Source organism: Anabas testudineus, chromosome 6 (genome assembly GCF_900324465.2).
Source record: "Anabas testudineus chromosome 6, fAnaTes1.2, whole genome shotgun sequence".
Lineage (NCBI taxonomy): Eukaryota > Metazoa > Chordata > Actinopteri > Anabantiformes > Anabantidae > Anabas > Anabas testudineus.
The window spans coordinates 18,918,663-18,946,120 of NC_046615.1; the positions used below are offsets into that span (position 1 = coordinate 18,918,663).

At 38.1% G+C, this 27,458-nt stretch overlaps 4 protein-coding genes and 1 non-coding gene across 5 annotated transcripts; all 5 read right to left on the reverse strand.

The window, feature by feature from the left end:
* Positions 1 to 122: 122 nt before the first annotated feature.
* trnam-cau lies at positions 123 to 194 on the reverse strand. The gene has a single exon. It is a non-coding gene; the product is annotated as a tRNA-Met (tRNA).
* Positions 195 to 2,008: 1,814 nt separating this feature from the next.
* LOC113166102 (pulmonary surfactant-associated protein D-like) lies at positions 2,009 to 5,050 on the reverse strand. The gene is made up of 5 exons (XM_026366065.1): positions 4,964 to 5,050; positions 4,339 to 4,690; positions 3,763 to 3,825; positions 3,295 to 3,351; positions 2,009 to 2,751 (listed from the first exon to the last, which is right to left on the reverse strand). The coding sequence occupies exons 2-5, from the start codon at positions 4,673 to 4,675 to the stop codon at positions 2,369 to 2,371; spliced, it is 840 nt and encodes a 279-aa protein (XP_026221850.1). The 5' UTR covers positions 4,676 to 4,690; positions 4,964 to 5,050; the 3' UTR covers positions 2,009 to 2,368.
* Positions 5,051 to 6,354: 1,304 nt separating this feature from the next.
* LOC113166105 (pulmonary surfactant-associated protein D-like) lies at positions 6,355 to 10,751 on the reverse strand. The gene is made up of 5 exons (XM_026366068.1): positions 10,668 to 10,751; positions 10,277 to 10,419; positions 8,287 to 8,373; positions 7,854 to 7,910; positions 6,355 to 7,242 (listed from the first exon to the last, which is right to left on the reverse strand). The coding sequence occupies exons 2-5, from the start codon at positions 10,407 to 10,409 to the stop codon at positions 6,860 to 6,862; spliced, it is 660 nt and encodes a 219-aa protein (XP_026221853.1). The 5' UTR covers positions 10,410 to 10,419; positions 10,668 to 10,751; the 3' UTR covers positions 6,355 to 6,859.
* A 7,935-nt stretch (positions 10,752 to 18,686) lies between these two features.
* LOC117152865 (pulmonary surfactant-associated protein D-like) lies at positions 18,687 to 21,742 on the reverse strand. Its single transcript, XM_033326016.1, has 5 exons — positions 21,661 to 21,742; positions 21,055 to 21,387; positions 20,480 to 20,542; positions 20,011 to 20,067; positions 18,687 to 19,430 (listed from the first exon to the last, which is right to left on the reverse strand). The coding sequence occupies exons 2-5, from the start codon at positions 21,371 to 21,373 to the stop codon at positions 19,048 to 19,050; spliced, it is 822 nt and encodes a 273-aa protein (XP_033181907.1). The 5' UTR covers positions 21,374 to 21,387; positions 21,661 to 21,742; the 3' UTR covers positions 18,687 to 19,047.
* A 1,395-nt stretch (positions 21,743 to 23,137) lies between these two features.
* Positions 23,138 to 27,012, reverse strand: LOC113165708 (mannose-binding protein C-like). The gene is made up of 5 exons (XM_033326020.1): positions 26,956 to 27,012; positions 26,563 to 26,705; positions 24,362 to 24,439; positions 23,926 to 23,982; positions 23,138 to 23,520 (listed from the first exon to the last, which is right to left on the reverse strand). Exons 2-5 carry the CDS (start codon positions 26,693 to 26,695, stop codon positions 23,138 to 23,140), a joined length of 651 nt encoding a protein of 216 aa, XP_033181911.1. The 5' UTR covers positions 26,696 to 26,705; positions 26,956 to 27,012.
* Between the last annotated feature and the right edge of the window lie 446 nt (positions 27,013 to 27,458).

The window sequence follows — 27,458 nt, forward strand, 5'->3', positions numbered from 1 at the left end:
CTTCACATATAAACCATTTTAAGTTGTGTCTCTATTGATTTTCAAGTTAGCCTATATAATAATATGTAATCAGTAAACATTTTGTAGTGGACGAGTCACAGTCTACAATAAACAAAACGTGTTAGCAGAGGATGGTTTCGATCCATCGACCTCTGGGTTATGGGCCCAGCACGCTTCCGCTGCGCCACTCTGCTTCACATGTTATACAGGGAAAAATATCATATTTTAACAGTGACCCGTCCCTCCTACTGTATGCACAAGTCATGGTGGAATAACGTTGATGTAATTTCCAGCCTCACTCAGAATAATTCTTAAGCAGGTTTAGAGCGAAGCATAACTTAGTTATTCCAATAAAAGAAGATAAGAAGCGCTAGCATAACGAAAACAAACACTTCCGGCTGTTTTGCTTTCCAAAATAAAAGCACGCCATTTTAACCATATAACATTAACAATTTAATGACGAGCTAAGTAGACGCTACGTTCAAAATGGACAATTAGCAAATTTTATAAGGAACATTTAACTAATATTAAGGCTTACATCATGAGGCGAGCGTAATAAAACAACAATAAACGCTGTTAGGCGTGAAAAACAACTTAAATAGAGCTGAAAAACTAGCTAACTGTTGTAACAAGCTAGCGTTAAAGTAAAAAGAACTGTGACTTTCTTATACTTAGCTAATAATAATTCACATTAATCCAGATTAAACGTTAGCCTCTGCAACACTGCTGTTACCAAGCACACAATTCAAGATGTTAAGAACTTGTTTGGCTTTGTTACAATTATTCTCAACACAGACTGATACCTGATAAGATCCACACCAATAAAAATATAGAATAACATCAATACAGGAAACTCAATGTATGTACAGAATAAGTGAGATAGGAGGTTTTAGGATCTTATCTTACTAAACATTTTAAATTTGTAAAACAAACAAACAAACAAACCAACCTTTAATATTGTCTTACAGAAGGCAGGGTTTGTTTGACTGTTTCCATATGAAGTAGCTAAACCTCCCAAGAAGCTAATGGCAAGTGCAGAAAGGAGTGCTAGCTAGCTAGCTTGTTTATTTGTTTGTTTGTTTGTTTCTGACCACTTGTTTACGACTGCACTTTAAGGCTGAGCTTGAGAATTGGGAATCGGAGCTAACACCAGGTACAAACTGAGACATTACCATCACAAACATGGACGCAATGGTTGGATTGAAACGTTAACCTGGATAATATTGTGCGCTCAAGTGGATTTAGCTAATGGAGTTCGCAAGAAGCTGGTGAGTTAACGCTAATTGTAATTTATTTAGAGAAAACACTCAATTCAATGAGTTCTAGCAAAGGGAGGACGACGACATTTAACATTTGTAGGCATTCTATTTCTAAGTAATTTAACTATCACTAAAATCTTAGCTAAATAGCTAAAGCTAAAGTAGGATTTCAGAAGTACTGAGCTCATGAGTCCACCCTCTCTGGAGATGAAGTCACATTTTCAAGGTTATTTTAAATAGTTTACAATTATTAACTAGCTTAAATATTTTAGTGTTTTGTTTACATTGCTGATAAACTTAAGCAATATAACTTTTCATTAGTTACTAAGCCTTTCCAAGATTAAAAGTCACGTGAAGTTAGGGAAATGCTGACTCAATTCAGGACTGAAATTTACTTTTAATATAGCGTGTAAAATCAATGAAATCAATCCCTACATTATTGGGAGCATGTAATGTATGATTGACACGATTGACATAGCATGACTGAGAAAATAGAAAACTTGAACTTGATGATATTCTGTGTGTTTTATTCTTTACACGTCATATTTGGTTTCACAGTAACTGACTCACTGATTCAATGTGGCAAGACTTGTGCTTAATTCTGGTAAATCTATGATGCCAGTTATCACAGTAGCTTTGTTTGGCAATGTTTTGATTGAACTACTGAAGTGTGTCTGTGTCTAAATTGCAAAGCTGTCAGACAATTTCTTACTTTTTCTTTTCTCCTTCAAGAATGAAACAAGACCCTGTTGCTGCTCTGTGCTTTATTGTGTCATATACTTTTATACATCTTCTTGTGAAGTAGTGACAGGATTCAGAGTATTCTCTCTGTTATATATACTTTTTTTTAGGCTAAAATACATTACAAGAAACAAGTTGTGGGAAACAAACTATTACATCTAGTAGCAAATGTTTCTAAAGGTAATTTGTTTTTTTAAAATCTCTATCCATCTGCAAAAATACATTATTTCTACCATTTAATTTCTACTAATCTACAGTTAATTCAGTTATGCAGCGCTTATTTAAACAGAAACAAACTTTAGGATCAGGTGTGTGACAAGAGTTTGAGAATCTTTATGGCAATACTTGCAAGGCATATAAGGCTTTCTTTATATCTGACAAACTATGAAAGCATTCAGGAAACATTCGCTTGTCAGTTGCCAGACCCCATTTTCTGACAGCATGGTGCAGGCTGTATCCTGGATCGATGTGTCCGGATGCCCTGCTGCCCAACTGGTAAAGGTCAGAGGTCGGTTATTCATATCGACCTCAAAGTTTCCGTCTGCTTTTTTATTGTTGACGTTGATCCAGACTGTTTTGTAAACATCCTCAAACACTTCAGTTAGTTTCTTGTTCTCCTCCTCATTCTGGGGTAGAGCCAGCTCTAATCCTTGTTGTGAACAGAACTCAGCGGCCTTGGAGAAGGAGTCTCTCTTCTTATAGGACACAAAGTATTTCTGACCAACTTTCCTGACAAAGTCATAGTTTATAGCTGAAAAAGAAAGACATTGTTATCTTGGCTGCTTCACTATTTTTATATATTTTTTAAATTATTTTTGTTCAGTAAAATATCAAACTTAATCACTTTATTTGGCTCATGATCACGTTAGGTGAGCAGTGTACATGTGACTGTGCACTTATCATCATGTGTCTTATATCTGCTTTGTAATGTGAAGGGATTCTTTACATGATTAATTATTGGGCAGACTCAGCTTCTTGTTGTATATGTGCTCAAACACATCGTTAGGATGGATGTACTGTAATTCTGATGATTTTTAAGTATTTTACAAGTTCAGACATTATTTTCTGTTGTGGAAGATCAACTAAATTCAGCTTGTGAGTCATTAAATACGCTTCTAGCATATACAGTAGTTTTTACATACACACTTTTTTGAGTATACCTGTATTTTGAAATTTCACCTTCACAAGGCTATTTCCATAAATGCTTGAGTCAGTTGGTGGAGATATGTGTAAATACAGTGTGTACACATCACTGACCAAAGGACTGAATGTAGTTCTTGAAAGGGACACTTACCCAGCTCAAATTTAGAAATTCTGTCTGTTATGTCGCAGGTGTCTGGCCTATGGGAACCTAAACCAAACAGACAACATTCAGTTACCAAACAGGCAACAAATTGTAGTTCCTGTTTTTGTACATCAGATATCTGCAGATTTTAAAAGTTTAAATTTCTTTCTTTAGTCTGACTGAGTCTAGGGTGGTGTGAATTAGCCTTCTGTATATTTGGCCTGAACAGGCTGCCCCCTGTTCTCCAAGCTGGAACATGCACTATTAAAATAAATAGTGAGTAATAATTAGGGCAGTTTCTGAGGTCATGAGGTTATGAGGTCCAGGCACCTGTGAAGTTACAGATGTATCAGAGGGCAGAGAGTAAAAGGAAGCAAGGACTATACAGTATAATAGCAAAGGTGGGTACAGTGACAAATACTATGCAAAATAGTGTGAAAAATTGTTTTGTAAATATTTATATGTAAATATACATACCTTGTGTACAAATTTCCTCACAATATCCAGATGGTCCGGGTGGTCCAGGAATTCCTTGTGCACCTGCATATCCAGTATGGCAATAAAAATACACTAAAATGTCTGTTTTCAAAGCTTTTGGAACTTGATTACAGAGACACTCAGTCCTCTCTGATTTTTTAAAAGTGTCACAGAATGAAACTGCTGCTGTATTGAAGCCCTGACTGGAATTTTTAGTTTTAGTCATTATCTCCAGAAAGTTTTTAATGTGTTTCAGTCAAATTTTAGTAATTGTATTTTCTTAATTTATTTTCTCTTAGTTTTAGAAAAAAAACCTAGACAAAATTAAATTGAAAATTCAATTGCAAATACATCGGCATTTCACCACACATAGGCTATACTTGGGTATATTTTGCCATGTTTGTTTTCTATTTAGTTTTTTTTTTTTTCTGTGAGAACAGCGCCATCTTTAATCAATTAAAAGATTGTACCCATAGATTACTTGTTTGTTGCTTAAAAGGTCAAATAGCAGATGATATCAGCTGGCACTGAAGTTAAATACATGATGACAGAACAAACTGTGATGTCAACACCCACCTGGTTGACCTGGTGGACCTTGTTGACCTGGTGGACCTTGTTGACCAGTATCTCCTTTCTGACGTGAAAGACCAGGAGAACCAGGGAAACCTCGAGGTCCAGCAGGACCCGGAAATCCAGGGATACCACGATCTCCTTTAACACCAGGAAAACCTGGCAACCCAGGTTGTCCCTTTTGACCTGGACTTCCAGGGAAACCATCTCTTCCGTCTCTTCCATCTCTTCCATCTTCACCTGGTAATCCAGGATCTCCTTTGGGTCCAGGAAGACCTTGAAGTTGACTGCAGCCATTAGGAGCCATCATGCAGAGTGTTAAGACTAAAAGTAACGGCATCATCTTCTCAGTTATAAACTGAAATGTGAATGAAATATAATTAATACATTTCTTAGTTATGGATTGAATCAAAAATAGTCCAGGTAATAACATTCACACATTGAGTCAGTAGTTCAAAATAACCCTATGTCCCCAGTAGTTCATGGCTTCTTAAAAAGCGAGTAGATTACTTATTTAGCATGATTACATTTAAACAAACTAAATTTGATAATCCTCTACTTTTTGGCTTTTGAGATTATCACAAAATTACAGAATCTAGTAACAGAAAGTAATAAACAATAAAGAACTCACGGTATAGACTTCTTGTGTGTTCACTGTTTCCTACCCAGAGTAAACAACAGATGCAAACTATAATTTGGGCTGTGAACAAAAAAAAAAGACAACCCTCCCTCTTTCTCAACCAATGCTGACCATCAGTTTTAGAAAGGAGGGGTTTCATTCTAGGGGTTTGTTCAAGGGGCCAGGAACATTACTTAACATGTGCATTACATACTGTTTGAAACGTAGTCGTTTTTTTGTAGAAAGAGGGCATCATGTCGGTTCAGTGAGAATGATCTCCAAGTTTTTAATAGTTCCTTTGATGATGTTTAATTCCTTATCTGGTATTTGATATCCCATTTCACACATCCAGCATGGAATGCTATCATTAATTCTGAGTCTTGTTTCTGCCAAGTGTAAGTCCAATATTGATTCACCCACGCTTGCTCTTTTTTTGCTGTGGTCCTTGTGTCTGTCTGCTGTTTCTAAACAGTATGTAATGCACATGTTAAGTAATGTTCCTGGCCCCTTGAACAAACCCCTAGAATGAAAGCCCTCCTGTGTCTGTCTGCTGTTTCGTGCTGAGCAGTCGTGTACTGTGGGATTGTAAATCTGTGTCAGCTGAAGACAGCTGCTTCCTGTAGTAATACGACAGCAGTGGAAGTGAGCTAAAATGGTAAAGCTTTGTTTTGTATCACCCATTCACTAAATTGTACATTTTTATTTTTACTTAAATTGAATTTTTTAGCAAAGATTTGTCATGCTCAAATGGCAATTAGGCCCCACACTGTGCCCTGCTGAACAGTTTGACAATACAGATATGCTGAATACAGCGCACTGTGTTGTGATGTAGTACCTTTTTTTTAATGGTTGTTTGCTGAACAAACTCTCCCCAGGACAATAGTCCAAGCAGCTGGCCTTGGCGTTAGATACCAGAAACAACACACAGGTCACTCCCATCATGTAGATAAAGTAGGCTGTATATTATGTTAATAGAAAACTAATCCACTGTGAGGAGACTGGGTTATATATTTGCTAACATTAAAGCTATTATGTGGCCCATGCCAGATTTACATGTTATGTTCAATAAAAACATGAAAACATATAATACTTAGTTTTGATAGTGTTAAGTATTGTTAGATAAGAACGGAAGTTAACAAATTTCAAATGAATATCAACCACCAACCAACCAACAACCATGCTTGAATAATTCAATCACATTTTCATAGTTGAATCAAAGTTTCATCAAAGTTATACCTTTTTCTTTGTAAAAGGTTGCATCAAGAAAAATGACAGGACTGTATTACATGGATCAGATATGGAAACAACCTCTGATTTACTATCAACAATTGGAGACACAAATGCTGATAGCTTTTTTTTAATCTGTGATCACTATTTGTCCAGAAGAAGTCCTTATTCGTTAATTCACAGGCACAAGCAGAAAAAAGTGTATAATTAAGAAGCAGATTAGAGGTTTAAGTTAATGTTTAGCAGAGAATCGAATTTCTGTAATGGTCATATTGTCTCTTTATCTTCATAAATGACTTCAAATTACTAATGAACAGAAAAAAAATGTAATAGTTCAAGATCAATGAGTCGAAATCGTGACGTCACTTCTGCGTTCTCAGTCTCAGGCTGATACTGCAATCTATGCCGTGTACATCTACCTAACCAGAAGTGGCTGTAACTTGTCCAGCTTTTATCATTGGCTTTTCTTGTCAAAGTATGGACTGGAATGGGACTAAAAGTTCTATTGAAGAAACTTGGTTTGTGATAGATGTCTTTATCGTTTTATCACCCAGCCTAAATGTTCATTGAAACTACACACACACTGATGAATACAAAGTGAATAATACATAAGTATGATTCAGTTAAAGACAGTTATACAATCATTGTCCCAACATCAGGTTTAGGACACTTGGCACCGTTCTATATCTGACAAACGATACACGCATTCACAGAACATTCTTGTGTCACCTTCCACATGCCATTTTCTAATAGCAAGGTGCAGCCTGTAGTCTGGATGGATGTGTCTGGGTTCCCCTTTGCCCATTTGGTAAAGCTCAGTGGTTTGTTTTTCATGTCAACCTGAAAATCCCCCTCTGCTTTATTATTGTTGACATTGATCCAGGCCCTTTTGACATCTTTATCAAATACTTGAGTCAATGCGCTGTTCTCGTCTTCGTTCTGTGGCAAAGCCAGCTCTAGGCCTTGTTGGGAGCAGAACTCGACAGCCTTAGAGAAACTGCCTTCTTTCTTGTAGGACACAAAATATCTCTGACCAACCCTCCTGACAAAGTCGTAGCTTATAACTGAAAATAAAAAAACAACAAATGTGCAGAAAATCAGAATTACATTTGAAACACATTTGTTTTCCATAACTCTAGAACTCTATTGTTGTTTATTGTATTCATTCCTCTGAAAGTAAAATATAATTTGGCTTCATTCATCAATATCTTCCTAAGTTCATTCTTAACTTTGTCATTTAGAGAAGTCATCTGAAAAATGTACACTGAATTCATAACGTGTTCTTAAACCGCAGATTTGTTTGTACCTTTATTCTTTAATTGATAAATTCCATTGTTCTCATAAATTGAAATTGTGTTATATACAGTAGTAGTTGTTTCTATATAGTGTAGTTAAATACCCTGTGAGTATCCATAAAAGAACTGTGTACATAAACAAGTCTCTCGCAGAGAAATTGAAAGGAAATTTGAAGATGGTGGTACGCCAAAATTCAATTGGAAGAAAAACTGTAATTAAAACAGTAAATCTGAAATAGATGTAACACTACAGAGAGTGAACAGAATATTAGCTTCATATACCGTGGTAGTGTCAGTAATGGATTTAAATTACAAAAAAAAACAAGATGCTATTAAGAACAGAGCACAACTATTGATGTAAAAAGAAACACTTTGCTTACCAAGGGCTAATTTAGCGATGGTCAGCTGTAAGGTTTCAACGTCCCGACTAATAGAACCTGTGGGATCCAAAACTACAATAAATCAGAATACCCCATGCATATTCAGCTTCAGATCTTAAATTATCCTCTTTTCACTTCCATTCTCAACTAGAAGAATTTTACCAACTTCTCTTACTCTTTCCCTTAGAAGTCTAATGAGTTGAATCACATCTCATAAGACAGAACACTAAATCGGCAAACAAAAGCATCACAAAGGTGTTCATCTCTTGTGCATGTTAAACCCTTAGTCTAGCAAGTGTTGAATATCCCCATGCAGATTAAAAGTTACACTTCTTTCTGCATTATAAGTTGTAATATTTAAATGAGTTACAGTAACATACAGAGTTACTCAATTCATTCAGTGATGTATGTTCCCCACTTAAACATTATTCACCTCCTTTACACAGTAGAACTGATCCTGGTGGTCCAGTAGGTCCACGAGGTCCAGCAGGTCCATATAATCCATGAGAACCTTGTACTCCTGAGCAGCAGTTAAAAATAAATTAACCAATATTAATAAACCAGTAGTAGTTAAGTAAAAGCCCAGAAACACATTCATTTATAAAAATGTGTTGACGTACAATGCAATTTCATTTCAATTCAGTTTATTTATACAGCGCCAAACGCCAACACAATTAATCTCCAGGCACTTTAAATTTAAATAAGTAATAATTCACCATTTCACCATCAGTTTTTATGAATTCAGACTTTTGTGCTGTAAAGTAAGGAGTGCTGTGTCTGTATGTCTTTCTCACAGTGCTGTCAGTCACTTCCTCTGACATATGTATCAAAAAACAGATATGCACGCTCTTAAAGCTGTGAAATCGGGCAATTAGTTGAAATGGAGGATGGGGGGTGTTAAAAAAAAAAAAGTAGTGTCTGATGTTGACTGTACAAATTCAAGACTATTTGGTACAAACGTTTTTGTTTCTAGGATTTAGCAATCCTGTGAATCACTAAACTAATATTTAGATGTATGAACACAGTTTTTTATAACTGCTTCACATCTGTGTGGCATGGAGTCAATCACCTTGTGTCACCTTTCAGCTGTTATTCCACTCCATGATTCTTTAACAACATTCCACAATTTATTTACATTTCTTGGTTTTGCTTCAGAAACAGCCTTTTCGATATCCCCCCACACGTTCTCGATTAGATCAAGGTCCGGGGATTAGTCCGGCCACTCCATAACATTAATTTTGTTGGTGTGGAACCAAGACTTTGCTCGTTTACTAGTGTGTTTGGGGTCATTGTCTTGTTGAAACAACCATTTCAAGGGCATGTCTTCTTCAGCATAAGGCAACATGACCTCTTCAAGTATTTTGACATATGCAAACTGATCCATGATCCCTGGTACTGTATGTGATAAATAGGCCCAACACCATAGTAGGAGAAACATGCCCATATGATCATGCTTGCACCACCATGCTTCACTGTCTTCACTGTGTACTGTGGCTTGAATTCAGAGTTTGGGGGTCGTCTCACATACTGTCTGTGGCCCTTGGACCCACAAAATTTTTTTACTCTCATCAGTCCCAAAATGTTCCTCCATTTCTCTTTAGGCCAGTTGATGTGTTCTTTGGCAAACTGTAAGCTCTTCTGCACATGCCTTTTTTTAACAGAGGGACTTTGTGGGGGATTCTTGAAAATAGATTAGCTTCACACAGACGTCTTCTAACTGTCACAGTACTTACAGGTATCTCCAGACTGTCTTTCATCATCCTGGAGCTGATCATTGGCTGAGCCTTTGCCATTCTGGTATTTCTTCGATCCATTTGATGGTTGTCTTCTGTTTTCTTCCACGTCTCTCTGGTTTTGCTCTTCATTTTAAGGCATTTGAGATAATTTTAGCTGAACAGCCTATAATGTTTTTTTTAAATAATTCTTGTTCTTCTGAACAATCTCTTGAACGACCCATTTTCATGTTCAGCGAGGGCTGTCTCTATCCTCAAACAGGGGCCCCCTGATTCACACCTGTTTTTTCACAAAATTGATGACCTCACTGATTGAATGGCACGCTATTATTTTTTTGAACACCCCCCCACCCCCACTTTGAACTAATTGCCCTATTTCACAGCCTTAAGAGCGTGCATATCATGAATGCTGGGTCTTGTTTGTTTTCTGAGAATCTATTGCACCTACTGGTAACTTGTTTGCCATGTAGTAATAAAAAATATATTAAACCTGGATTATTGTGGTTAGTCACATTGTACTGCTATTACTCTGAACATACCTGTATGCTAGTGTTTTGCTGATTGCAATGGGCCATCAGTTTAATGTTTTTGAGAAATTCCAGCTTGAGCACTAACAATAACATTTCATGATATTGAGCAACGTATTGGATGGGGTAAAAACTGTGACATAAATGTGATGTTAACACTCACCTGGTGGACCAGGCAGACCTGGATCTCCCGTTGGTCCTGGAGGACCTGGAAAGCCACGTTCTCCTCTTGGACCTTGGAGTTGATTGTGGGCAATAGGAGCCATCAGGCAGAAACAAAAAAGTAACAGCATCATCTTCTCAGTTCTAAAATGGGAATGAAATATAATTACTACATCTTTTAGTTATGGGCTGAAGTAGAAATAGTCAGTTAATAACATTCACTCAGTTGTTCACAGTAATATTCATATTCAAGCTGATAGCATTCTCGCCTTACTACATTTCTGAAGTAGTTCCCAGCTTGTTAAAAAAAACTAAATCACATTGTACACAAGTACATTTAAACAGTTTCAAACAGTCTAGTAACACAAAGGGATAAAGAGAAAATAACTCACTGTATCGACTTCTTGTGGGTGCACGGTTTCTTCAGTACTTCCAAAGTAAATTGACTAATGTACAGCCTCAGATGAAGTGTTCTACCCAGGGTAAACAACGGATGCAAACTCTCATTTGGGCTGTAAACAAGAAGATAACCCTCCCTCTTTTCTGATGCTGCAGGAAGTAGCGCTATGGCCAGACATGTTCTAAGCCGTTTTAAAATAAATCTTAAGTCTTAGTTAATCACTGGTAGGTTTGCTTTCTATACGTTTTTATTTTCAACACTTTAAATCTAATATATAATAAAGGTGGACTATTTTGCAGTGCCTTTCTATGAGCCCGATTTAAATCATGTCAACCTCTGTAAAAAGGGCGTGTGCATGTCTTTACGCCTTTGTCTAGCAAGTAGTGTCAAATTTCACCATGCTTAGTTACCGTTTTTACATTCTAAGTTTTAATGTGTAAATGGTATACAGTTTTTCAGTTAATTCTGTGAATTCAATGATAAGAGGCTGCAATCCCTTAAAAGATTGATTGAAGATTGAAAAGAGAAAAATGCTATTACTGTGTTACTTAATGAGCTAAGAAAATAACTCTACAGGCTACTGCCCATACTACAGACCAAGTCTGCTGTCTCTATCAGTTTGGTGCCAGTTATTTGCAACCATAGTATATTATTTTGCTCTGCTGGCCTCTGGTGGAATTTAGTTGACAGGAGAGTTGTGCCTAGAAATGAATCAAAAATAGCAGAAGAGAAAAATGACACCTGAAGGAAAAGGAAATACCCTTTAGAGAATATGTCTGTTTTAAACACCCCTGTACTGTAGCTTTGATGTTGTTTTCAGGAGCCAGAAGACCTTCTGAGCCTGGTCCATACACATATCTTTCAAATTCCAATTTTGTAACATAACATTTTGATATCTCGAACCTGTGTTACCCTGATGACAAATTATTTTCTAAAATTAAAAAGATCAAAAATTGTAAACATGTAAACCTGGCATGATGAAGGTTACATTTTTTCAGGCAAAGACGGGTGATACTTTACCACTTTGTGCCAAATCATGTGATAGAATTGTTCAAAAAGAACATTTCTTAATGCAACATTGCAAAATGTAGGTCTCTCATCATCTGCAGTAATCTGATGAGAAGTCTCTGGTTGTAAAGGCCTGACACTGTTAACTTTCAAGTTCTGAAAGTTCTGGACAGCTACCGGTATTTAATCAACTCCAAGGAAATAATTCTACAAACAGCTGGAAGCAAAACTTCAGTGGAAAATACGGATTACACATGGAATAAGTAGGTGTTAGTTGAGTGTCCCTTTATACTCTACTCTGTTTTAATTATAGTCAAAATGACTTATGCACATTTCAGTTTGTAATAGATGTCATAGTGTGTAGTGAGAGCAGTTGAAGCCTCACCTGAAATGTTACCATCCTGGTAACATAAAATGATAGAAAAACACACTTTAGGTCAGGTTTAGATTATGTTAAGTTTATTATTTTAAGATTAAATTAATCTAAAATAAGTTTTATCACCTTCATTTATGCTTTTGTGTTTTTAGGAACAAAGTTGCACAGCCTCGGCTTAGATCTTCATATCACATATTTAGAAAACTAGAAAAAGTAACCAAGTCTTGCTTAAAAGCATTTTATGACTTTGCAAGCGTGTCAGGATTTACCAAAGAAAGCTCAACTAATCTGCTGCTGACACAAGTGCAAGATTAATGAGACTGAAAACATGTTGTAAGTGCAATTTTATAGCCTGACAAATTTGCCACTAAAGCATTCACATGTTCTGGTATGTTGAAAGATAAAGTTGAAAATAGAATTCTCTCTTCCTTCTGTTAAAGAAGGCAAAGAGCAAAACATGATAGTTGAAAATCATAGGAGTGGATGAGAGCAGCCAGTCCAAGGAAGCAGGGGTTGATGTTGACAATCCAGCAGATGGACCAGATGATGTGGTCTTGTGGGGGGACTTAAATGTCTCACTTAATGTTATCTTCCTTTGACGTTACTTTCAGGGTTAGAATATCTGTTCTTTTCCACCATTTTGCCTCTATCTCATAGTAAAGGTCAATGTGGAAAGACAGGAAATGTGAGAAAGGAGAAAGAGGTTTATCACATTCAAGTCCCTTGGTCAGAAATGTAATCTCCAGCATTTTAATGACACAGTATCCACTGGACCACTGGGAGGCCCAAAGTAAGTTTCTAAAAACAGTAGTGTCCCTTAAGACCAGTTTTAAAAGAAAAACTAATGTAGGATTGGCATTTGATTTATTGATTTTATTTTCTCAAACAAAGTTCTATACAGTGTGTGGTAACTCAGTGAACATGTAACACTGTAGTTGTAGAAATTATTGCCAAAAGCCATAAGCACAAAATTTCAAGAAATGGTTTCAGAAGAAGAATAACAAAACTGAATATTAGATTGAATAATTGAATTAATTTTTCATCAAATGGAAATTACAAAGACACTGGTAACATAGGTGATGTGAATTTAATTGGTTTGATGTCAGACAGCAGTGAAGAGAACATAGGAGAGCCCTATAGGACTTTTATAACATTAATATTATGTATTTCACTTGTTGATGAGGTAAAATGATGCCAAGAGCAAAAAGCAGAGAAGCACAAGTATCACCACTTAAAGCAGCAGGCAACTTCAATGTTAGTTTACATTTACCCCATGTAGCCGTAGTGGTATCTATATCTGTATCTCTCATTGTAGGCGGTAACAGCGCATTAACTGTAATAATAATTATGAGGACCGGGATGGAAAACACAATTGTTGCGGCAATATTAAGATGCAGTGCTGTGGAGCCGTAGTGTCGGGCACCCTGCAGGTCTCTAGCCGTCTTCCGGTCACTGGACTGGAAAGACAAGTGTACATCTCACAATTTTAAGCCAAAATATCTTAGACATTTTTTTTAGTTATATCAATATAGCAATCTAGAATCTAGCCACAGGGGTTGCAAGCCAGTAACTTCTGTGCCGGTCCCAAGCCCGGATAAATAGAGAGGGTTGCGTCAGGAAGGACATCCGGCGTAAAAATGGCCAAAATAACTATGCGAATCATCCACAAGACTTTCATACCGGATCGGTCGAGGCCCGGGTTAACAACGACCGGCACCGGTGCTGTTAACCTACAGGGTGCCGGTGGAAATTTGACTACTGTTGGTCGAAGAAAGAGGGGAGGCAGAAGGGTTCGTGGTCAGAGAGAGAAGGGAAAAGGCAGGAGCATAGGTTTGAGAATAGGGACTCTTAACGTTGGCACGATGACAGGGAAAGGCAGAGAGCTGGCAGACATGATGGAGAGAAGGAAGGTAGATGTTCTGTGTGTGCAGGAGACAAGGTGGAAGGGCAGCAAGGCACGTAGTATCGGAGGAGGATACAAACTGTTCTACCATGGTGTGGATAGGAAGAGAAACGGGGTAGGAGTGATCCTGAAGGCGGAGTTTGTGAACAAGGTTCTAGAGGTGAAAAGAGTCTCAGACAGGGTGATGAGCATAAAGCTAGAAATTGAAGGGGTGATGATGAATGTAGTCAGTGGGTATGCTCCACAGGTTGGCTGTGAGTTAGAAGAGAAGGAGAGATTCTGGAGTGAGTTTGATGAGAGTATCCCCAGAGGAGAGAGAGTAGTTGTTGGAGCAGACTTCAATGGGCATGTTGGTGAGGGCAACAGAGGTGATGAGGAGGTGATGGGCAGGTTTGGTGTGAAGGAAAGGAATCTGGAAGGACAGATGGTGGTGGACTTTGCTAAGAGGATGGAAATGGCTGTAGTCAACACTTACTTCCAGAAGCGAGAGGAACATAGAGTGACATACAGAAGTGGAGGTAGGAGTACGCAGGTGGACTACATCCTATGTAGACGAGGTCATTTGAGAGAGGTTAGTGACTGCAAAGTGGTGGTAGGAGAGAGTGTAGCCAGACAGCACCGCATGGTGGTGTGTAAGATGACTCTGGAGGTCAGGAAGAAGAAGAGAGGGAAGACAGAAAAGAAGACCAAGTGGTGGAAGTTAAAGAATGAAGAAACTTGTGAGGAATGCAGACAGAAGTTGAGACAGGTTCTGGGTGGTCAGGATGAGCTTCCAGATGACTGGGAAACTACAGCAGAGGTTATCAGGGAAACAGGTAGGAAGGTGCTAGGTGTGTCATCTGGAAAGAGGAAAGAAGGTAAAGACACTTGGTGGTGGAATGAGGAAGTACAGGAATGTGTCCAGAGGAAGAGGTTAGCTAGAAGGAAGTGGAATGTAGAAAGGACTGAGGAAAGTAGACAGGAGTACAAGGAAGCGCAGCGTAGAGTGAAGAGGGAGGTGGCAAAGGCCAAACAGAAAGCTTACGATGAGCTGTATGACAGGTTAGACACAAAGGAAGGAGAGAAGGACTTGTACAGGCTAGCCAGACAGAGAGATAGAGATGGGAAGGATGTGCAACAGGTAAGGGTGATTAAGGACAGAGATGGAAAGGTGCTAACAACCCAGGAGAGTGTGCAGAAAAGATGGAAGGAATATTTTGAGGAGCTGATGAACGAGGAAAATGACAGGGAAAGAAGGGAGGAAGATGTGGATGTTGTGGAGCAGGAAATAGCAGAGATTGGAAAGGATGAGGTTAGGAAGGCTCTGAAAAGGATGAAGAGTGGAAAGGCTGTTGGTCCTGATGACGTACCTGTGGAGGTGTGGAAGTGCTTAGGAGAGACAGCAGTGGAGTTTTTAACCAGTTTGTTTAATAGGATTCTAGAGAGTGAGAAGATGCCTGAGGAATGGAGGAGAAGTGTTCTGGTTCCGATCTTTAAGAACAAGGGTGACACGCAGAACTGCAGCAACTACAGAGGAATAAAGTTGATGAGCCACACAATGAAGCTGTGGGAAGGAGTAGTGGAAGCCAGGCTTAGGAAGAAGGTGGAGATTTGTGAGCAGCAGTATGGTTTCATGCCCCGTAAGAGCACCACTGATGCCATTTTTGCTTTGAGAATGTTGATGGAAAAGTACAGAGATGGTCAGAAGGAACTGCATTGTGTCTTTGTAGATTTAGAGAAGGCGTATGACAGGGTGCCGAGGGAGGAGCTGTGGTACTGTATGAGGTCGTCGGGAGTGGCAGAGAAGTACGTCAGAGTAGTTCAGGACATGTATGAGAGAAGTATGACGGTGGTGAGATGTGCTGTAGGTCAGACAGAGGAGTTCAAGGTGGAGGTGGGACTACATCAAGGACCAGCTTTGAGTCCCTTCTTGTTTGCTATGCTGATGGACAGGCTGACAGATGAGGTCAGACAGGAATCTCCCTGGACAATGATGTTTGCGGATGACATTGTGATTTGCAGTGAGAGTAGAGAGCAGGTGGAGGAACAGCTGGAGAGGTGGAGGTTTGCTCTGGAAAGAAGAGGCATGAAGGTCAGTCGTAGTAAGACAGAATACATGTGTCTGAACGAGAGGGATCAAGGTAGAAGCGTTAGGTTACAGGGGGCTGAGGTGAAGAAGGTGCAGCAGTTTAAGTACTTGGGGTCAACAGTTCAGTGTGATGGAGAGTGTGGAAAAGAGGTGAAGAGGCGAGTGCAGGCAGGTTGGAGCGGGTGGAGGAAAGTGTCAGGAGTGTTGTGTGACAGAAGAGTGTCAGCAAGACTCAAAGGAAAGGTGTACAAGACAGTGGTGAGACCAGCTCTGCTCTATGGGTTAGAGACGGTAGCAGTGAGAAAGAGACAAGAGGCTGAGATGGAGGTAGCAGAGATGAAGATGTTGAGGTTCTCCTTAGGAGTGACCAGGTTAGACAGAATAAGGAACGAGCACATCAGAGGGACGGCTCGCGTTGCCTGTGTTAGCGACAAAGTCAGAGAGGCCAGACTGAGGTGGTTTGGACATGTTCAGAGGAGGGATAGTGAGTATATTGGTAGAAGGATGTTGGAGATGGATCTGCCAGGCAGGAGGACAAGAGGATGGCCAAAGAGGAGATATATGGATGTTATAACAGAGGACATGAGGTTGGCTAGTGTTAGGGTAGAAGATGTTCATGATAGAGTGAGGTGGAAAAGGATGATTCGCTGTGGCGACCCCTGATGGGAAAAGCCGAAAGAGAAGAAGAAGAAGAAGAATATAGCAATCTAGCATTTAGTACACAACTAAAAGATGATTTTGAAAATATCAGCAAAATCTCAACTTTGTGTTGTTAAATAAATGCTGTTTTGCTAGTAGTTCTTATTGCTTCTATAGAGTTGGTTCTTTTTGAGTCAAATTTACACAAATTCTTAACCTTTATATTATGTTAAGGGTCAATTTGACCCTTTTCAGTTTTTTTGTTGACCAAAGTACTGTTTATCTTTATTTTATCTTAATGAAATTTTATGACTTTTCCTCATCTGGGGTCCTGAGATATAGTTAGTTTTAAAAAGCCTCTGAATAAACATTCAGACCCACAGACCCAGGTTTGTGTACGGGACAAGCTTTCTTGCCTTTGTCCTTGTCACTGTTCTCATGTCATGTCTTCGAGAAGCACACCAAAAATGAGCTCCAGAAGGTTTACAGCTGAAGAAGCTTTATCACTGATTTTTAGCTGGAATAGTGATGAAGAACAAGAAATTTCAGAGCCAGAGGATTGTTCAGAGCCAGAGGACGATGTTTTTGATGACACTGGATGCTAATTTTCCTACGATGAGGATTCAGAAGAGGAGTCTGCTGCCATCTCTACATCAGATGAAAACCAAGGACTGCAACAATCATCATCCACAGAGGGGACATAAACATCTAAAGATGGTATAAAATGTTCAACATCACGACACCTAAGCCGAGGCAGACTGTCAACTTCCAATGTTATCAAAATGACTCCTGTTCCAACAACATTTGACGTCACACGTGTTGATGACATTCAATCTGCGTTTCAGCTTTTCATATCGCAACCAATAGCAAAGATTATACTTGTCATTAGTAACTTGGAGGGGAGGCGTGTATTTCAAGAGAAATGGAAGCCAATGGATCAGACTGACTTGCATGCTTATTTAGGAATTCTGGTTTTAGCTGGAGTATACAGGTCGAAGGAGAAAAGCAACCGCATGTCTTTGGAAGGAAGAGAATGGAAGGCCAATACTTTTCAATTACAATTCTGTAATTGAAAAAGTCAAGTTTGTGTCATCCATCCAATCTGCAATGCATCCTGTGGATACAGGTCTACAGAAACAGAAGAGATGCCAGGTCTGTCCCTCCAGAAAGGACAGTAAATAAAACATCTTGTCTGAAATGCAAGAATTACATGTGCAGAAAGCACACAGCCCATAGTTAATATTGCTGAAATTTATTTGTTTGTTTTTATTAAACTTAAGCAATTATTTTATTATTTTATACAATATAGGAAAAAAAGCAGATTGGTACTTGAATGATTTAACTGACCAGGAACCCAGCAACTCTTAACTTGCCTTGATAGAAAAGATAAGAGCTGCCAGTCCAAGGCAGAAAGGGTTTGAGTAGACGAAACAGCGGAGGGACCAGATGATGTGGTCCTTTGGGCTCTCTGGAGATGAAGTCACATTTTCAAGGTTATTTTAAATAGTTTACAATTATTAACTAGCTTAAATATTTTAGTGTTTTGTTAACATTGCTGATAAACTTAAGCAATATAACTTTTCATTAGTTACTAAGCCTTTCCAAGATTAAAAGTCACGTGAAGTTAGGGAATGCTGACTCAATTTAGGACTGAAATTTACTTTTAATATAGCGTGTAAAATCAATGAAATCAATCCCTACATTATTGGGAGCATGTAGTGTATGATTGACACGATTGACATAGCATGACTGAGAAAATAGAAAACTTGAACTTGATGATATTCTGTGTGTTTTATTCTTTACACGTCATATTTGGTTTCACAGTAACTGACTCACTGATTCAATGTGGCAAGACTTGTGCTTAATTCTGGTAAATCTATGATGCCAGTTATCACAGTAGCTTTGTTTGGCAATGTTTTGATTGAACTACTGAAGAGTGTCTACGTCAAAGCTGTCAGACAATTTCCATTTACTGTCTTAATTTTTCTTTTCTCCTTCAAGAATGAAACAAGACCCCGTTGCTGCTCTGTGCTTTATTGTGTTATATACTTTTATACATCTTCTTGTGAAGTAGTGACAGGATTCAGAGTATTCTCTCTGTTATATATACTTTTTTTTAGGCTAAGATACATTACAAGAAACAAGTTGTGGGAAACAAACTATTACATCTAGTAGCAAATGTTTCTAAAGGTAATTTGTTTTTTTAAAATCTCTATCCATCTGCAAAAATACATTATTTCTACCATTTAATTTCTACTAATCTACAGTTAATTCAGTTATGCAGCGCTTATTTAAACAGAAACAAACTTTAGGATCAGGTGTGTGACAAGAGTTTGAGAATCTTTATGGCAATACTTGCAAGGCATATAAGGCTTTCTTTATATCTGACAAACTATGAAAGCATTTAGGAAACATTCGCTTGTCAGTTGCCAGGCCCCATTTTCTGACAGCATGGTGCAGGCTGTATCCTGGATCGATGTGTCCGGATGCCCTTCTGCCCATTTGGTAAAGGTCAGAGGTCGGTTCTTCATATCAACCTCAAAGTTTCCGTCTGCTTTTTTATTGTTGACGTTGATCCAGACTGTTTTGTAAACATCCCCAAACACTTCAGTTAGTTTCTTGTTCTCCTCCTCATTCTGGGGTAGAGCCAGCTCTAATCCTTGTTGTGAACAGAACTCAACGGCCTTGGAGAAGGAGTCTCTCTTCTTATAGGACACAAAGTATTTCTGACCAACTTTCCTGACAAAGTCATAGTTTATAGCTGAAAAAGAGAAGACATTGTTGTTCAAGCTGCTTGACTCTTTTTATATTTTATTTGTTGTTCAGTAAAATAGCAATCTTAATCACTTTATTTGGCTCATGTGCTAGGTGAGCAGTGTACATGTGACTGTGCACTGTCACATGTATCATGTATCTTACATCATGTATCTTACATCTGCTTTGTAATGTGAAGGGATAGAAATTGAATGAACAGTGTGTGGATTCTTCTTTACATTATTAATTATTAAGCAGACTCAGCTTCTTGTTGTGTATTTGCTCAAACACATCATTAGGATGGATGTACTGTAATTCTGATGAAATCTTTAAGTATTTTAAAAGTTCAGACATTATTTTCTGTTGTGGAAGAACAACTAAATTCAGCTTGTGAGTCATTAAATACGCTTCTAGCATATACAGTAGTTTTTACATACACACTTTTTTTAGTATACCTGTATTTTGAAATTTCACCTTCACAAGGCTATTTACATAAAAGCTTGAGTCAGTTGGTGTAGATATGTGTAAATACAATGTGTGCACATCACAACAATGACTGAATGTAGTTTTTGAAAAGGGACACTTACCCAGCTCAAATTTAGAAATTCTGTCTGTTATGGCGTTGGCGTCTGGCCTATGGGAACCTAAACCAAACGGACAACATTCAGTGACCAAGCAGGCAACAAATTGTAGTTCCTGTTTTTGTACATCAGATATCTGCAGATTTTAAAAGTTTAAATTTCTTCCTTTAGTCTGACTGAGTCTAGGGTGGTGTGAATTAGCCTTCTGTATATTCGGCCTGAACAGGCTGCCCCCTGCTCTTCAAGCTGGAACATGCACTATTAAAATAAATAGTGAGTAATAATTAGTGCAGTTTCTGAGGTCATGAGGTTATGAGGTCCAGGCCCCTGTGTGATTAAAGATGTATCAGAGGGCAGAGAGTGGAAGAAAGCAGGACTATACAGTATAATAGCAAAGGTCGGTACAGTGACAGAGGAACAATACTATGCAAAATAGTGTACAAAATTGTTTTGTAAATATTGTAAATATATATACCTTGTCTACAAATTTCCTCACAATATCCAGATGGTCCGGGTGGTCCAAGAATTCCTGGTGCACCTTGATAAAAAACATTTTTCAGACATGTCTGTTCTCAAAGCTTTTGGAACTTGATTGCAGAGACACTGCCACCCTCTCTGATTGTTCAAAAGTGTCACAGAATGAAACTGCTGCTGTATTGAAGCCCTGACTGGAATTTTTAGTTTTAGTCAGCATCTCCAGAAAATTTCTAATGTGTTTCAGTCATATTTTAGTACTTGTATTTTCTTAATTGATTTTCTCTTAGTTTTAGATTAAAATCTAAAAAAAAAAAGATGTTGGCATTTCACCACACATAGGCTATACCTGGGTATATTTTGCCACATGTTTGTTTTGTATTAAATTTGTTTTTTATCTGTGAGAACAGCGCCATCTTTAATCAATTAGAAAAATAAAAGAGAAAATTTTCCCCAGCACTCTGGTGCACCCATAGATTACTTGTTTGTTGCTTAAAAGGTCAAATGGCAGATGATATCAGCTGGCTCTAACGTTAATTCCCTGATGATAGAACAAACTGTGATGTCAACACCCACCTGGTCGACCTGGTGGACCTTGTTGACCAATATCTCCTTTCTGACCTGAAAAACCAGGAGAACCTTGAACTCCAGGGACACCTGGAGGTCCAGGAGAACCTGGAACTCCAGGATCTCCTTTAGCACCAGGAAAACCTGTCTGCCCAGGCTTTCCATTGAGACCTGGAGCACCTGGACTTCCAGGGAAACCACGTTCTCCTTTAATACCAGGAGGACCTGGTAATCCAGGATCTCCTTTGGGTCCAGGAAGACCTTGAAGTTGACTGTAGCCATTAGGAGCCATCATGCAGAGTGTTAAGACTAAAAGTAACAGCATCATCTTCTCAGTTCAAACTGAAATGTGAATGAAATATAATTAATACATTTCTTAGTTATGGATTGAATCAAAAATAGTCCAGGTAATAACATTCACACATTGAGTCAGTAGTTCAAAATAACCCTATGTCCCCAGTAGTTCCTGGCTTCTTAAAAAGCGAGTAGATTACATATTTAGCATGATTACATTTAAACAAACTAAATTTGATAATCCTCTACTTTTTGGCTTTTGAGATTATCACAAAATTACAGAATCTAGTAACAGAAAGTAATAAACAATAAAGAACTCACAGTATAGACTTCTTGTGTGTTCACTGTTTTCTACCCAGAGTAAACAACAGATGCAAACTATCATTTGGGCTGTGAACAAAAAGACAACCCTCCCTCTTTCTCAACCAATGCTGACCATCAGTTTTAGAAAGGAGGGGTTTCATTCTAGGGGTTTGTTCAAGGGGCCAGAAACATTACTTAACATGTGCATTACATACTGTTTAAAACATGTAGTTTTTTTGTAGAAAGAGGGAATCATGTCAGGTCAGTGAGAATGATCTCCGTTTTCATAGTTCCTTTGATGATGTTTTATTCCGTATCTGGTATTTGATATCCCATTTCACACATCCAGCATGGAATGCTATCATTAAGTCTGAGTCTTGTTTCTGCCAAGTGTAAGTCCAATATTGATTCACCCACGCTTGCTCTTTTTTTGCTGTGGTCCTTGTGTCTGTCTGCTGTTTCGTGCTGAGCAGTTGTGTACTGTGGGATTGTAAATCTGTGTCAGCTGAAGACAGCTGCTTCCTGTAGTAATACGACAGCAGTGGAAGTGAGCTAAAATGGTAAAGCTTTGTTTTGTATCACCCATTCACTAAATTGTACATTTTTTATTTTTACTTAAATTGAATTTTTTAGCAAAGATTTGTCATGCTCAAATGGCAATTAGGCCCCACACTGTGCCCTGCTGAACAGTTTGACAATACAGATATGCTGAATACAGCGCACTGTGTTGTGATGTAGTACCTTTTTTTTATGGTTGTTTGCTCAACAAAATCTCCCCAGGACAATGGTCCAAGCAGCCGGACTTGGCGTTAGATACCAGAAAGAACACACAGGTCACTCCCATCATGCAGATAAAGTAGGCTGTATATTAGGTTAATAGAAAACTAATCTACTGTGAGGAGACTGGGTTATATGTTTGCTAAAATATATAAAAATTAAGCAATTATCTGGCCCATGCCAGATGGGAATGTTTACATGTTATGTTGCATAAAAACATGAAAACATATGTTTGTGTACTATTATTTTCAACAGACTGTGTGTTTCTATTGTTGTGACTTAGATTAAGATCAGTCACATTTTATGAGAAATTAATGCAGAAAACCATGAAAAACTTGACACTGTATATAGTGTTTGTTCTTTGGTGAATCCTGCAAGTTTTACAGCATTTTTGTTTAATACTTATATTTAATACTTGTACTAATACTGCAGTCTGTGCTGTGAACGTCTACCTAACCTGAAGTGGCTGTAACTTGTCCAGCTTTTATCACTGGCTTTTCTTGTCAAAATATGGATGAAATGAGTCTAAAAGTTCTATTTAAGAAACCTGTTTTGTGATAGATATCTTTATCGTTTTATCACCCAGCCTAAATGTTCATTGAAACTACACACACTGATGAATACAAAGTGAATAATACATAAGTATGATTCAGTTAAAGACAGTTATACAATCATTATCCCAACATCAGGTTTAGGACACTTGGCAAGGAATATCGCTCTATGTTTGACAAACAATACACGCATTCACAGAACATTCTTGTGTCACCTCCCACATGCCATTTTCTAATAGCAAGGTGCAGCCTGTATTCTGGAACGATGTGTCTGGCTGCCCTTCTGCCCATTTGGTAAAGCTCAGTGGTTTGTTTTTCATGTCAGCCTTAAAATCCCCCTCGGCTTTATTATTGTTGACATTGATCCAGGCCCTTTTGACATCTTTATCGAACACTTGAGTCAATACAGTGTTCTCGTCTTCGTTCTGTGGCAAAGCCAGCTCTAGGCCTTGTTGGGAGCAAAACTCGACAGCCTTAGAGAAACTGCCTTCTTTCTTGTAGGACACAAAATATTTGTGACCAACCCTCCTGACAAAGTCGTAGCTTATAACTGGAAAAAAAGAATACATGCAGAAAATCAGAAATACATTTGAAACACATTTTTTCCATAAACCTAGAACTCTATTGTTGAGCGTATTCCTTCCTCTAAAAGTAAAATATAATTTGGCTTCATTCATCAATATCTTCCTAAGTTCATTCTTAACTTTGTCATTAAGAGAAGTCATCTGAAAAATGGAACGCCAAAATGCAATTGGAAGAAAACCTGTAATTAAAACAGTAATTCTGAAATAGATGTACCACTGCAGAGAGTGAACAGAATATTAGCTTCATATACCGTGGTAGTGTCAGTAGTGGATTTAAATTACAAAAAAAACAAGATGCTATTATGGTTTTGGTGAACGCTGTATTTAAGAACAGAGCACAACTATTGATGTTAAAAGAAATGCTTGCTTACCAAGGTCTAATTTAGCGATGGTCAGCTTTAAGGTTTCAACGTCCCGACTAATAGAACCTGTGGGATCCAAAACTACAAAAAATCAGAATACCCCATACATATTCAGCTTCAGATCTTTTATTATCCTCTTTTCACTTCCATTCTCAACTAGAAGAATTTTAACAACTTTTCTTACTCTTTCCCTTAGAAGTCTAATGAGTTGAATCATATCTCATAAGGTGGAACACTAAATCTGCAAACAAAAGCATTACAAAGGTGTTCATCTCTTGTGCAGGTTAAACCCTTTGTCTAGCAAGTAGTGTCAGATATCCCCATGCAGATTAAAAGTTACACTTCTTTCTTCACTACAAGTTGTAATATTTAAATGAGTTACAGTAACATACAGAGTTACTCAATTCATTCAGTGATGTATGTTCCTCATTTAAACATTATTCACCTCCTTTACACATTAGAACTGATCCTGGTAGTCCAGTAGGTCCACGAGGTCCAGGAAATCCACGATATCCAGGAGAACCTACTCCAGAGCAGCAGTTAAAAATAAATTAACCAATATTAATAAACCAGTAGTAGGTAAGTAAAAGCCCAGAAACACATTCATTTATAAAAAATGTATTGAGGTACAATGCAATTTAATTTCAATTCAGTTTATTTATACAGTGCCAAATCACAACAAAATTAATCTCCAGGCACTTTACATTTAAATAAGTCACCATTCACCATTTCACCATCAGTATTTATGAATTCAGACTTTTGTGGTGTATAAAAGGAGTGCTGTGTCTCGTTCTCAGAGTGCTGTCAGTCACCTCCTCTGACATATGTATCAAAAAAGAGCAGTCAACAAGCGATCTCTTTTGTCTCTGCACAGTAAAAATCTATGAGCCATGCTTCCAAACCCGGTTCAAGATAGAGGAGAAATCAGATTTCTCATCTGCTGCATGTACAGTTATGTTCAGAATAATAACAGTACAATGTGACTAACCAGAATAATCCAGGTTTTTAGTATATTTTTTATTGCTACATGGCAAACAAGTTACCAGTAGGTTCAGTAGATTCTCAGAAAACAAACAAGACCCAGAGTTCATGATATGCACGCTCTTAAGGCTGTGAAATCGGGCAATTAGTTGAAATGGAGGATGGGGGTGTTAAAAAAAAAAAAAAAGTAGTGTCTGATGTTGACTGTACAAATTCAAGACTATTTGGTACAAACGTTTTTGTTTCTAGGATTTAGCAATCCTGTGAATCACTAAACTAATATTTAGATGTATGACCACAGTTTTTTATAACTGCTTCACATCTGTGTGGCATGGAGTCAATCACCTTGTGTCACCTTTCAGCTGTTATTCCACTCCATGATTCTTTAAAAACATTCCACAATTTATTTACATTTCTTGGTTTTGCTTCGGAAACAGCCTTTTCGATATCCCCCCACACGTTCTCGATTAGATTAAGGTCCGGGGATTAGTCCGGCCACTCCATAACATTAATTTTGTTGGTGTGGAACCAAGACTTTGCTCGTTTACTAGTGTGTTTGGGGTCATTGTCTTGTTGAAACAACCATTTCAAGTGCATGTCTTCTTCAGCATAAGGCAACATGACCTCTTCAAGTATTCTGAAATATGCAAACTGATCCATGATCCCTGGTACTGTATGCGATAAATAGGCCCAACACCATAGTAGGAGAAACATGCCCATATGATCATGCTTGCACCACCATGCTTCACTGTCTTCACTGTGTACTGTGGCTTGAATTCAGAGTTTGGGGGTCGTCTCACATACTGTCTGTGGCCCTTGGACCCAAAAAATTGTACTCTCATCAGTCCACAAAATGTTCCTCCATTTCTCTTTAGGCCAGTTGATGTGTTCTTTGGCAAATTGTAAGCTCTTCTGCACATGCCTTTTTTTAACAATGGGACATTGCGGGGGAATCCTGAAAATAGATTAGCTTCACACAGACGTCTTCTAACTGTCACAGTACTTACAGGTAACTCCAGACTGTCTTTCATCATCCTGGAGCTGATCATTGGCCGAGCCTTTGCCATTCTGGTTATTCTTTGGTCCATTTTGATGGTTGTCTTCTGTTTTCTTCCACGTCTCTCTGGTTTTGCTCTCCATTTTAAGGCATTGGAGATCATTTTAGCTGAACAGCCTATAATTATTTTTTAAATAAATGTTTTGCACCTCTTTATAGGTTTTCCTCTCTCCAATCAACTTTTGACTGACTTCATCCTTAAATAGGGGCCACCTGATTCACACCTGTTTTTTCACAAAATCGATGACCTCACTGATTGAATGCCACACTACTATTTTTTTTAACCCCACCCCCCCACCCTCCCTTTCAACCAATCGCCCAATTTCACAGCCTTAAGAGCGTGCATATCATGAATGCTGGGTCTTGTTTATTTTCTGATAATCTACTGCACCTACTGGTAACTTGTTTGCCATGTAGCAATAAAAAAATATACTAAAAACCTGGATTATTGTGGTTAGTCACATTGTACTGCTATTATTTTGAACATAACTGTATGTTTAATGTTTTTAAGAAGTTCTAGTTTGAGCTCTAACAATAACATTTCATAATATTGAGCAAAGTACTGGATGGGGTAAAAACTGTGACATAACTGTGATGTTAACACCCACCTGGTGGACCAGGCGGACCTGGATCTCCTGTTGGTCCAGGAGGACCTGGAAAGCCACGTTCTCCTCTTGGACCTTGGAGTTGATTGTGGCCAAAAGGAGCCATCACGCAGAAGACAAAAAGTAACAGCATCATCTTCTCAGTTCTAAAATGGGAGTAAAATATAATTACTACATCTTTTAGTTATGGGCTGAAGTAGAAATAGTCCCGCTAATAACATTCACTGAGTAGTTCACATTAACATTCATATTCAAGCTGATAGCATTCTCGCCTTACTACATTTCTCAGGTATTTCCCAGCTTGTTTAAAAAAACAAAATCACATTTTACACAAGTTAAATTTAAACAGTTTCAAACAGTCTAGTAACACAAAGTGATAAAGAGAAAATAACTCACTGTATAGACTTCTTGTGGGTGCACAGTTTCTTCAGTACTTCCAAACTAAAGTGACCAATGTACAGCCTTAGATGAAGTGTTCTACCCAGGGTAAACAACGGATGCAAACTCTCATTTGGGCTGTAAACAAGAAGATAACCCTCCCTCTTTTTAACCAACAGTGTTCTAAAGCTGCAGGAAGTATCGCTATGGCCAGACATGTTCTAAGCTGTTGTAAAATAAATCTTAAGTCTTAGTTAATCACTGGTAGGTTTGCTTTCTATATGTTTTTATTTCAACACTTTAAATCCACTATATAATACAGTTGGACTATTCTGCAGTGTCTTTCTGTGAGCCCGATCTAAATCATGTCAACCTCTATAAAAAGGGCGTTTGCACGTGTTTACGCCTTTGTCTAGCAAGTAGTGTCAAATTTCCCCATGCTTAGTTACCGTTTTTTACATTATAAGTTTTAATGTGTAAATGGTATACACTTTTTCAGTTAATTCTGTGAATTCAATGAT